At 43.5% G+C, this 12772-nt stretch overlaps 1 protein-coding gene across 1 annotated transcript in view; it reads right to left on the minus strand.

The window, feature by feature from the left end:
- Positions 1-12772, minus strand: part of ARHGAP31 (Rho GTPase activating protein 31) — a 59921-nt gene that overhangs the window by 14628 nt on the left and 32521 nt on the right. Inside the window, exons 2-7 of the mRNA XM_053971072.1 lie at positions 9672-9774; positions 9043-9187; positions 4403-4485; positions 3679-3786; positions 1870-2015; positions 367-565 (exon numbers count right to left, since the gene is read on the minus strand). Coding sequence (XP_053827047.1) covers positions 367-565; positions 1870-2015; positions 3679-3786; positions 4403-4485; positions 9043-9187; positions 9672-9774 — 784 coding nt within the window. The remainder of the gene's footprint in view (positions 1-366; positions 566-1869; positions 2016-3678; positions 3787-4402; positions 4486-9042; positions 9188-9671; positions 9775-12772) is intronic.

The raw sequence follows: 12772 nt of genomic DNA on the forward strand, positions 1-12772 counted from the left end.
CCTGCTCCACGCTCATCCCATGTTTAGCCGACTTCTGGCTGGCACAAGGATGCAAAGACAATTCATTCCTCCTGCAGGAGGTCTGTGATTTTCTGCCCTGATGGAGAGATGAGAACTAGTGAAGCTATGAACCCAGCACCTGCAATACTTCTCAGGAGTAGCTCTGCCTCTTTGGAGGACACTGAATTTTCTTTGTGTAGTGGCAGTAGATTCAGATGAGTGCAGGTGTGGGGGTACCACATTAACAGAAGGATCATTCCCAATCACACTGGGGCACCTGCACTTTTTTTTTTTTTTCTTTTTTTTTTTTTTTTTTTTTTTGTGTGTGTGTGTGTGTGTGTGCTTTACACTACTCTTGGCACTTACTTGCTGTCAGGAAGGTCAACAACTGTGTGGAAGAGGGACCCAATTACAGGCACGATTTCAGGCAAGCTGTTCTCTCTCCTCTCCTTCCGAGCAGGATGGGATGCAGACAAACTCCGTGCCTGGGCTTCTTCCAGGCTCACCAGTTTCATTGGCAGGGAGGCCGAGGGGAGGGTCAAACTTTTCACAACTGATGCGCTCTCTAAAAAACAAGAAAACACATTCCAGCCTGGGGTGAGGAGAGATGAGAGCAAGAGCTTCATTACTTTATTTGACTGGAACATCTCCTGTGGAGGGGGGAAAGAAGTGGCACGTGCAGGGAGAAAGGCTTTTTGTCAGATAAGCCTTTCAGCTCCCCAGCAACCTTATCCATCTGAGTACATTCCCAGCAGGGGCCATGCTGGCCAGCCAAAGGCTGTGTTTTGTAGATTTGCTTCCTCTGCTGCAGACACTTCTGTGTAAAGGAGGTGTCTCTGAAAACCACCAGGATTCACACATTCCCTTTACTCCTCCCTCATTCCCTTCCTCCATTTCGCCCCACCCTCCCCTGATTTTGGAGCATTTCAGTCCCTGATCCCAATTTGGTGCCTCGTTCTTTCTCTCACTACCACATCTTTCTCCTTGTCTTGTTGCAGGACAGGGGATTGTTCTAAAAACCAGCATTACTTGAACTCTCTAATCCATTTCAGGGCAATAGAAAGCAGTCTCACGGACAGCCCAGAGAACTGAAAGTGTTTATGGGGGGAGGGGCAAAGCCATGTTAAGGTAAAGATGGGCAGAATGAGCTGACACAGGGCTGCAAAGCAGAAAGGTGGATATTGTCTGAGTACTGAAGGTATCAGAAGTCTTTTGAGTGTGTAAAATGGAAAGGTGCATATTTCTGCAATTATATGAGGTCACTATGGATCCATGCCTTCTCACTTCCCAGTCTTTGCCAACAAAACTATCACTAAACAGCAAAATCAGCATCTCTGAAAACTATAGATGTCCCAAGAAAAAGATACATCTCTTTTATAAAATGTCTTCAGGAACAAGATATGTTTTTGGAGCAGAAGATTAATTTTTTTCCCAGGAGTGCCTGGGAGTGTAATCTCTGACTTGGGTGGAAATAGTGGCTGCAGGGCAGGTATTGTTGGTATGAGGAATTGTAACTGGGGGAATCTGACAGAAGAGCTGAGACTGTGACTGATGGACTTACAGAGAAAGCTTAGACCAAGACTGAGAATCAATCAGGTGGTCTTCCTTTTGTGGAAAGGGTTAAGCCATATGAGATCATGCAAAAATGAAACATAAGGCAACCTGAGAAAACATTAAAGGAGGCTAATATTGAAAAAGAAAATGTTGAAGATACAAATGAAGAAGACAAGAGTAATGAGATATTGGGCTCAAGGTGTCTTTGGGAAAGTCTGTGGTGATAGCAAGGGTTACTGTGCTTGTAATATTAGTTGAAGGGACAGCTGAACTACATAGCAAGTGACATGGGAAGTGGCTCAGGGAGGTTGCTACCAATGTTCTCTGCAGAGCTGGTTTTCCTGTTGTTGTTGAAGATCTGATCCACGTGGTTCAGGATGAACTCAATCACCAATTGCTGCACTCGCACCTCCAGGAAAGCTGCATCTCCATTGCAGCCAACTGCCTCAATCTCCTTGGACCTGCATGAGGAAAGAGGGCCAGCAGTGAGCATTGCCACACACAGCCCCTGGCAAGGACAGACCAGATTTCTTCCTGCAAGCAAGGCAACAGAGATGATTTCCCCACTCTTGCTGTAACTCTTCCTCTCCTTCCCTCACAGGCCCTCATCTTCTCTTTGTCTTTCCACTCTTTCAAAAATTATTTTCTGATTTCTTTGCCATCTCTGCTACTTCCTTTCCTGTATGTGTTGTTTTCCCCACATGGCTTTTACATTCTTCTGCAGGTAAAACTATGACTCTCAAGTTCCATTCTTCTCCCTTTTTCCTATTTTAGCTATTTCAAGGCTGGGCCTGAAAGACAACACAGGAACTTTCAAAGGCTGCTTCTAGATCCCTACTCAGTGAAATCCCTTAGACCCTGCTCAGGTCTTCCCCATGCCGATTTCTTCAATACTTTGCCATGTGCTCCAATGGTCTCTTCTCTGCCCACCCTGAGCTCCCACATTCTCAATCTTGCTCTCAGCAAAGGAATATTCCTTATCTTGACATGCCAAAGTGTTGCTGAAGAAATTATCTTTGGGCAATGGATCCTTTGTAAAGTTAATGACTGGTGTGTTAGATAACAGCTTGGGGCATTGCCAAGAGGATAACCCTGTGAGGAGACTGCAGTTGCATTGCTTGCTCCTTTCTTTTACTCCCTGGGACTTGTACTTATGAAAGATTGCAAAGGAAAAACAGACTTCATTTTTTTTTTTTTGACAAGGACAGATGCTAGAATGAAAATGTCTCAGTAGTAAAGGCCCAATTTATGATATTCAATAGAGTCAACATTTGATTCATTTTCAGAACCTGCTCTGATATTTTTGGGATTCAGAAGGGCGAGATAACTCTTTAGAGCATGCTTTTCAGGCCTGTACCTCTCTAGCCAACGTTCTCTGCCAGCCCAGGGCTACCCGGATGGCTCTGCCATCACCCCTCTCCTGCCCAGCTGCAGTCCTGGACTCTCCCTGCACAACTCATTCCTCTAAATGCAGGGGTATTGGATGGACAAAAAGGGAGTTTTGACAAGATACAAAATATCTAATTTTTTTTTCCCAGATGCTATTTTTCCTTGTTCTGCTTAGCTCTACAACATAGCAGCCAAACCCCTGCCTGCATCTAATCCAGGCTTCTTCACAGCAGAGTGCCAGGCATAACAAACATGAAAAACTAGCTGGTGGTCTTGAGATCTGACACTAGCTGCCATTTCAAGCTCAGCAAGCTCATCTCAATTTTGCACAAGCAGATCTGGGAACAGGTCTCTAGTATTACTGCCCTGTTTTTCTCCCTTCTGATCCTTGCTGTCTCTCACTGCCCTGCTGCAGAAGCACTGGCACCATCAAAAATGTTATTAACATTCCCAAGTGATGAGTTAAGTCTTCATTTCTAAATCTGTGTTCAACTTGCAAATAACAATTTTTTTTTTTAATAAGAAACACACAAACCCATAAGCTTCCTTGGATGCTGGCAGTAAAACCTTAGATTATTCAACCTGGAAGAGAAGCTGTTTGCTCTGCTGTGCTCTTCCCTTTAGTTGCTCAGCTTTTCCCTGTCTTTTCATTTCCCTCAGGTCATTAGGCTCAGATGCTGCCACTCCCCTTGGAGCTCAGCATGGTGCTCTGGATTAGAGGAATCTCGACTGTACCTGAGGAGATTTGGAGCCCACACCAAGGCCAGGTTTCTGGTGTGCATGTTGGTCATGTTGCTGAAGGAGGCCAGGTGAGTCAGGTGCTTGATCAGGTATTCCAACGTTCTGCAGTGGTTTCACACAAAGAAAGAAAATGTGTCACATTACCAGTGCCTGCCTTCTGGGACAACGAGGCTCAGAGCCAGCCCTGTCCCCTCCCCAGGTGTCTGCAATGTCACAACAGAGCCCATGGGGCAGAGGAGTCACAGCACCAGCATTTGCATGGGATGGAAGTGAATACCTGAACAGCTGAGCTCTGGGGTGGCCAAGGGTGCGGCATGAACCAAACTATCCTTAGCATAATGGGAGCAAAGAAGTTGGGAGATGGGTGGAAGAGGGAATGGGATGCTGTAAAGGCTGAGCTCTTTGCTCTTGCTCAAGCACCTCCAGCAAATTATCATCTCCTTACCACACCCAGGACACTGCCCAAGGGTGCCACAGTGGTCATACTTGGGGAAGGAGGATGGTAACACTGCAGCAGGGAGACCTTGTTCTGTCTCTAACAAAGGTTTGTTCAGTGATATGTAAATGCCAGATAAATTGTTGCCAGATTTGGAAATGGTGAGTCAGCTTTTGGAGATTGATTTCTGGAAATGAACCCTAGAGCTATTTCAGGCAATATTCCCTGATGAAGGTGAGGTCACCACGCTGATCCTCAGCACCTCTGTGGACACAGTCTTACCTGTAATGTGATGGTGGGAGCTCCTGGATGACATTTTGAATTCGTGCCAGCTGCTCATCCTCAGGGAAGCGTGACACTGCTTCCTGCAGGGACACAAGGAAACAGTACACCCTGGCAATGGACTCAGGGGAAAAGGAAGAGGGATAAGAAGGGTCACACGAGACACCCTGTCTCAGAGGGAATGCTCTCTTGTTACCCTACAGAGCTATTGGAAGAAGAAGTTTCTTTGTGTCCCCAGCACAACAGAGATTTCCTGCACTGTTATTCCATGTCTCAGCACACCATGCCCAGACATTCAGACATGGTGGTCAGTATTTATGGGAGAGGAGAAATCAAGGACTTAGACCTTCAATTACAAATTGCGGGGGGGGGGGGGGGGGGGTTGTGTGTTGGTTTGTTTTGCTTTGCTTTTTGTGGGGTATTTTTTTGGTTCTTTTCACTTTTTTAAACTTGGGTAATGATTGATGAAATAAAAAGAGAGGAGAAAGAGAGAAGTGAAAATAATGGAAAAAGCAATTACACCCCCCAAAAATAACCTGTTAAAACATGTTTTTCAAGCTGTGTTATGAGAACACATGTTCTGTATTTTTCAAAATAAACAATATTTTGACTGTCATAACAACATAGATGAGGGGATTATTTTTGTGGGTTTGCATCCTTCATGATGGAAGAAGCGTTAGCAGAATCCCTGCCCAGCAGATTAATAAATTCTTATACTCAGGGTTAGACAGAATCAAGGTTATACATCTCAGTCTTGAGCAAATCTCTACAGACCAAGAGCTCAGAGAGCCATGAGAAGCTTTTGTCAGCATTCCTAGGAGTTCACTGCATTGGCATTCATCTGTTCAGCTATTCCCTTTCAATATTTGTGCTGGGGGAGGACAGGCCACCAGCCAGTTCAAACAGTGCATGACTGTCTGGGAACATCCTCCTACCCACCCGACTGCCACTGGAGTTTGGAGCGAGTTCAAAGGAAGATGCTGCGACCCACACCCCCAGCACAAGCTTTGCCTCCAGACAGATGTCAGCACTGCCAGGGAAGGAAAGGAAGGAAACAACCCTTCCCAAGCCACCCATTACTTAAACATCATGAACCTGAAATTACCAGCCACTGCAAGAGAAGCATCTTCCCGCAGCAGCCACTACAGCACCCCCTGTGATGATGCTACCACCACTGGTTTTGTCACTGCCCCTTTCCCTGCAGATCACTTCTCATCTGCAACCATCAGCTAACCAAACTCTGCCAGTTTCCAGGCCAGAGAAGTGATGGCAGATCAAAACAAGTGAGCTTACTAGTCAAGTATATATGAGATGCACATGTATTTGGTTTGCCCAAATTAAAGGCAGGTTAACTCCTTCTAGTGATTTTACATGTGGCTATGATGCCTTTTAAAAAACAAACAAAAAAACAAACAAACAAAAAAAAAACCAAACAAAAAAAAAGAAATCTGAAGCCTAAGAACTCTTGTAACCTTAATACAATGTTTTCCATTTGAATAGCCTTGTCCAAAGATGGAGACTGAGAGAAATAAAAACTTTAACTGGTGCACCTAAAGCATTAGTATTTGAACTAGATTGTACACAATATTTTCTCCCCTGGTGCACATTTTCATTCCCATATTCAACCTTCCATGTCTCAAAGACCTACTGATTAGACATCAAGTGAATATTAGCTTCTCTGAGGTCATGACCCGTTCAATCCTCCAAGCCACATGTCTGACCCACACAAGCTGTGCTTCTGAGACCTGGGGAGCCCTCCAAAACTGTGGATTACAGTAGCAGAATACAGAATTCAAGGAAGAAACAATAATTCCATTTCTTGCATATCTGTTCATCATAGTATGAATTTATGCCATGTAGGATTTTTTTTTTTTAACTGCACTAGTGATTCTGGGAGGGCACAATTCATGAGCCCTGGTTAACAAGTGAAATAAAGTCCAGAGAGAGAAGCTAAGTTGGCCTCCTGGAGCTGGTCCCTCTATGCCCAGGCTAGAACAAGCCAAGCAGAGTCAATTTATCTGTCCTGAGAAACAATCATTCATCACTAGGATACAAGATGGCAATCATTTGGCAAAAATTTATAGCCAGTGAGGTCATGACCAGGATGTTACACCTGTGAACTTCACATAGTGATGACCAAAAGGCCAACCCTTCCCTAGTCATTAAGAATTTGACTTTCCTTAGACAGAAATCTCTGAATCACTGTGGTGACTCAAAGTGCAGCTTATCCCAGCTCAGAGCCAGCTCTGGCTCAGTCAGGCTGGGATTACCATGTGTTCTTTATTCCTACCAGCACTTGTCTGCTGAGGTACAGCTGCCACTGTTCCCTGTTCAGACACACCACACACACACATGCTCCTAGTGGGTTTTCTGTTCCTTGGGGAATTGGACTTTTTTCTTTCTTTCCTCCTAGTATCTGACTGTGCTTCCTGTCAGCTGGGTTACCAATTATAAATCCCTACTGAGTAGGCTTACATGAATAATGGATTTTGTGGCTAAGTGGAAAAACTGAAAAGCTGGAGATTTAAAAAAACACCCTTTTAGGTCAACCCAAAGTGATAACATTTTGGGAAGCTGGCATAAGATTTTAGAAAACAACTGTTCAAGGTTGACCAAAAGCATTGCACTCAAACATTAGTTACAGAAATGATAATTAAAATTTGGAACTATTTAACCCTTTTCTGAAAGACATTTTATGTAAGTTAGATGTGTTGATGTAACGTTGAAACATTTCCTTTAGAAAATACTTGTAAAAGAAACACTCAGTTACAGAAATGTTTTCCCTTTGTTTTTAAATAAAGCTATTTACCAAATGTATCTACTGCAAATCTGCAAGTCATCATCCCAAAACTTCACTTTTCATCAAACATTCTTTCCTAAAAGAAGTTTCCATCTAAATCTTAATGTTTCCTTTAGAGCATTTTTTCTTCCATAAATCAGTAGTGATAGCCAGGAAGACACTGGCCAAATAGCTCCAACAAGAATGAGACTCATCAGTTACAATGAATGGTTGAATGATACCCTGTATTTTCAAGATCCTATTCATCCTGACTGTCTCCAGCAATCCTACCCTATATCCTCAGAATCCTTATATCCTGAGGACACAGGTCAATTTTTCAAATCTGCTCAGGATTTTCCTTGAAGATTTGACTATATATCACCTTGAAACAAAGACCAATCTTACTTAAAATTTGGAACAGCAAAACACCTAACATTACTGCACATCTGTCAGGCAGCACAGTGAGCCACTCCCACCCCTAAATCCCCAGCAAAGTCGTGTCCCTAACAGCTACCTGACTTCTTACAGCAAGTTCCTGCTTGGCTGGTCTCATCTGGCTTTGCCCCACAGCAAACACCCCTTGCACTGACAGCTCTTCCCAAAACAGGCAACAGGGAGACTTTGGAGAGCTTGTGAGGACCCCGTGGATCTCTCCCAGTGCCTCCTGTGCCACAGTAGTGTTACTTGGAAGTGCTTGATTCGGGATAGAGGCAACTCGGACAGAAATACTTGATTTTGCAGAACTTCTTCTCTGCAACATCTAAAGTTTTTGGCAATGGCTGTCGCCTCCTCCTCCCAGCAAATGGAAAAGAGTAGGATGACAGAAATTCTTAACAAAGAACGGATGTTTTTAACACTGAGAAAACAATCTTTCCCATCCCCCACACCAGTAATCTTAAGAAGTTGGTAAATTCTTTTAGCTGAAAGTGCATACCTTCAGCATGCAAGATTTCAGCCTCAATGATGGGATGTAAATTTGCTAGTGTCATAAAAAACTGAAAGTAGATTTAGAGTGCTAAGAATCTGGCAGCTTTAATAACAAGCATAGCTTGCTGTGCCACCTTTTAATAAAATATTATCTGTCATCAAAATTAGCCAAGTCTCTTAAAAATTCAGGCTTTGTGGTCTTATATTTCTGCTCCCCCGCAGTCTGCTCCTAAGCTCCAACTGTATCCACGTATAATCTATGACTGTTTTCCAGAATCAAATAACTACTCTTTGAATTGTAATCTCTTTAAACAAAGTTAGAGATTTCTGCTTGGCCAGTTGCCACTTTCCTCTGCCATTTGTTTTTATAATGTGATCATGGTGGACCTGATATGCCATATCTGGCATAACCAGTATCCTCACTTGCAGCCCTACAAACGGTATGAAAAATGTGACAGATGCAGAAAAGTTGATGCTTTACACATGGGCTGGGCAATCAGTTTGTGCAGGTGTCAGGGACAGTTGGAGGGACAGGGATGAGGAAACCACACCCCTGTGATTATGATCACAAGCCCAGGTGACCCAGAGGACTCAGTGTTGGACAGTAATGAGGAAAAGAATTAGTAGTACTGGGAAGAGGTGCATAGTGGAGAGAAAAAGAGGCAGCGGGGAAGCAATGCAGTGAAAAAAATAGCAAGATGAAGGGGAGGAAACAGCAGACAAACTGAGAGAAATAAACATGAAATGGTGAAAAGAAACAAGGACAGGGAAACAGAGCCAACATGAGATGAGAAGGGAAGAGCACTGAGAAGTGTTTATATGGATAGATGCACCAGAAGCCAGGACATTGGAGTGAATTCCAAACAGTTGTCATGGAGGAATCTGCAGCACATCCACACTGCTGGAGAGGAACAAGAACAGCCAAGGGTCTCACCGTGAATTTCTTGTAGAGCTCATAAGTGAGGAGAGGGTTGGGCAGTTCCCTGAAGTACAGCTTGCAGAGTGACCCCACACAGTGGATGTCCTGGAGGTAAACTTCCCTTGTCAAATCTGGGCATTGGTCAGAAACAAACTCTTGTCTGAAACAACATGGAAGCATAACAATATGGGTGAATAAGAGCTGTAGCAGGCCAGTACTCCACCCTAAGTACTCGTTTACAGCTAGAAAAACACAACTGAGAAAGCAGAGATGTCTCTGCAGGCTGGCCCAGACTGTGTCCCAAATTCAGGCCCTGAGGTTTCAATTAGTCTCCATTATCCCTAACACAGGGAGTGGACCTCAAACTGATATAAAGAGATTGCTTTGTCCCAAAGTGAGAGAGCAACTTGGTATTTTCACTAAGACCCTCCATGCCTTTCCGACTAAGAGATGCAGAGGGAGAGATAGGGTTTTTTTTGACTAATCCCTAAAATGCTGTCTTTCCCTGTTACCAACTTCAAAGATAGTTTATCTTCTGCATCAGTGTGGAGCTCTGGCCACAGTCTGTACCTGAGGGATTAACACCAAAAAGGTACTGAGCAATGTCCCTGAATCCCTCTGACACTCCCAAACATTGCCCTTACCTCAACTTCTGTATGTTGGATGTCACTCCTGAGAGCCGGTAGATCCCATCCACGATGCCATGAGTCTCAATGAACTCTGCACAGCTCTTCAGCACGTAAGGGACTACGAGAGGAAAGCAAAGCAAGATGTCCAGTGAATACACACTAACAGCTCCCACAAGTCACCACAGAGGAGACAGTTCCATGAAAAAACAGCAGAGGCTCTCTGTGGATGCAGGAAGGGTACAGCAATGAGAGAAATACAGGGCAAATCAAAAATAACCCCTGCAAAGTGGCTGTGAGGATATGCTGTGGTTGTGCCATGCAATGCTCATTGACATGTGACAATGACTGACCCTGAAGTCACAGTAACATAGCAGAAAGGAAGGTAGGGTTTCCCTCTCTTCCTTTTTCTTCCAAAATAAAATAAAATAAGCTCTTCTAATTGAAAGCATGTGGTAAAGCATGAGGTCCTGGGAACCTCTATCCTCCATAGTATAGAGCTCCAGCCTCGATGGATTGTGCCAAAAGGTCTCATTGGCTTGGATAAAAATCAGAGAAGCATTCACACTTCCATATAAGCCCACATACCCACAGTTTAGTACTCATAAATCCCACTGAGGGGGTATAAAGTTCAAATATTGACTAGATCTGCACTCTGACAAAACCTGACATCGACTTCAAAAGAACTCCATCAGCATAACTAGACAAAGACTTAACCAGTCTTAAAGCTGAGAGGAGCCTGAGGCACAACATTTACATCCAGACCTGGTCCCAAAGTATATGTTTATTTTTTCCCCCATTATATAGGTATAAGAACTCCCCATTCTCTCGGTCAGATCAAGCCTCCCTGTCCCTAGTACTATAACAACCCAAGCTATAACAATAACAGTAAGAAAACCCTTCCTTATTAGGTGCTAGAAACTACTGTGTATTTAATGCAATGCTTCACACAGCCATAGGCACAAAAGTCAGTAAATGCACAAGTCAAAAGTTCCCTGCTGTAATGCTGACTCTGCTGCACTGCACATTTCAAAAGCTGTACGGAGGAAAACCAACTAAGCCATAGATTTGACTGGAAAGCCAGGCATAGCAATTACTGCATCTTTGTGACACCCTGGAGACAATGCCTCTGGCTGGACCTTCCCTGAGTTCTGCTCAAAGTTCAGGACTACAATGACATATTAACATGTGCTTCATCAGATGGCATCCAAAGACAGCCCTCCAACGACAGCCCAAACAAGAACAGTTAGTACATTATTAATTTTCATTATTTTATTATTTCTCATGGGAGCCACTGAGGCCAGAGCCAGCTCATGGGTGGACCTGTCCCTGCCAAGCACTGCAGGGCACAGGCTCTGGTGAGAAGGGCTCCAAGCTTGCACCCACCTCAGTGACACACTACTACTGAGCTAGACAGTCAGGGAAGTGCTGCCCTTCTGCCTCCTGACTTGCTGAGGGAAGTAAAGAAGAAGTCCTTTTGTGTGTCCCTTCTCTTGTCTTTTGGCCAACCCAAATGTAGGCATGCACAAAGTCTCAGTGATTACTTGGAAGCCTGAATGGTCCAAACAGATTAATTCTTCTCAGCCAAAGGAGCTTCTCCAAAACAGCAGGGAAAGATTGACTTTATTGCTTTTTTGATCATGCAGTCATAACATTGGTACATTGGTCATGCTGTGTCACACTCAAAGCCCTTGTGCTGATTTTCAAGACCCTCAAGTTGTTGGGCGGAGCTCATGGCAGAGGCCCTAAGCCTACAACAGTGTTCATGAAACCACGGAACTGCAAAGAGAATAGATGAAGTTTACAGAATGAAAGCTTTGTCCACGACAGTCATGTGGGCTGAATGGTGTGGGAGGAGATAGAGAAAAAAAAAAAAAAAAAAAGTACTAAATTTCCTTAATATCCTTCCAAGAAAAATCCAAGTGACACATCAAAAAAAGAGGACCTTCCTGTCTCTGAGTAAGTCCTGATTATCTGAAACTGCCGTAGGGAACTCAGATCATATGATGATGAGAATGCTAAAAGAAGGGAAAGACAAATTACTTCAGGCCTCATTTCCATTTCTGGAAAATCAGGCTTTAACATCTTTATGTTAGAAGCTATGCATACATGGCATATTAAAATTTCCTTCTTGGTAGGGGTCTTGGAATAAATGACATGTAACCAGCAAAAATGAAAATTAGGTAGATCCATGTCCACTTCAGATCTATCTGGGAGAGAGAATAGAAACCATTGAACTCCATGCAACCTAAAAAAAGAAGAATTAATTGAACAGAAAACATATTTGATAATGATAGCTACATGACAAGGTTTATCTAAAGGTTAACAGTCTTTCATGGAGACAAACTTCATATGATGGTGTCTGGCTGCCAAAATGGGGTCTATGCACAAGGCATCCTTTATTAGATACTTTTTAAAACCTCAGTATTAAGAATAAGAAAACCACCTAAAAACAGAGATACTGATGTTTGTTGTGACTAATTTGACCTCTTGAAAGTAAGACCTATTAAATCACACAATTTTTTTGGCTGAGTTCTAAGTTTCCTTGCAGTAAATTAGGACAAGAGGCCTCAGGCAGGTAAGCAAACCCCCTATACAGAAGAAGAAGAGAAGGCTAGATCCATCTGTTGAGGACTGGTAAGCAAAAAACAGGGGCCTGAGGGGAACAATCTGCAGCAAATGTATAAAATTTAAAGTGAGTGAAAACTCTACAGCAGAGACAACCTATAGATTGCAAATAGGCAATATACACTGAGCTCTGCCAGTATCTCTTACTGCAGCCCTGCATTTTTCCTTGCTTTTCCAGCCCTGGCCTTCTCACATATCTCTGCCAGTGTCCTTCACTCATCATGTACAAGATTTCCTGCTATACCAGGTCTTTGGTCTAGGAAGAGAAACAGTCAGTTATGCTAAAATTTGTGGCAGTTTTGTGATGTCAAAAAAAAATCCCATATAGGACACTTTTCACTCACAACTGAAAATTACAGACTTTGACCTCAGATCCCTGGAGGTGAAGGGACTACATTGACTTCCTGCAAATCAAACCTCTAAATGCAGCACTTACATGGAACTGGAGCACAATAAATGTTTTCTTTGAGCAGGACCTGTAGCTCTGGCAT

Source organism: Vidua macroura, chromosome 2 (assembly GCF_024509145.1).
Source record: "Vidua macroura isolate BioBank_ID:100142 chromosome 2, ASM2450914v1, whole genome shotgun sequence".
Lineage (NCBI taxonomy): Eukaryota > Metazoa > Chordata > Aves > Passeriformes > Viduidae > Vidua > Vidua macroura.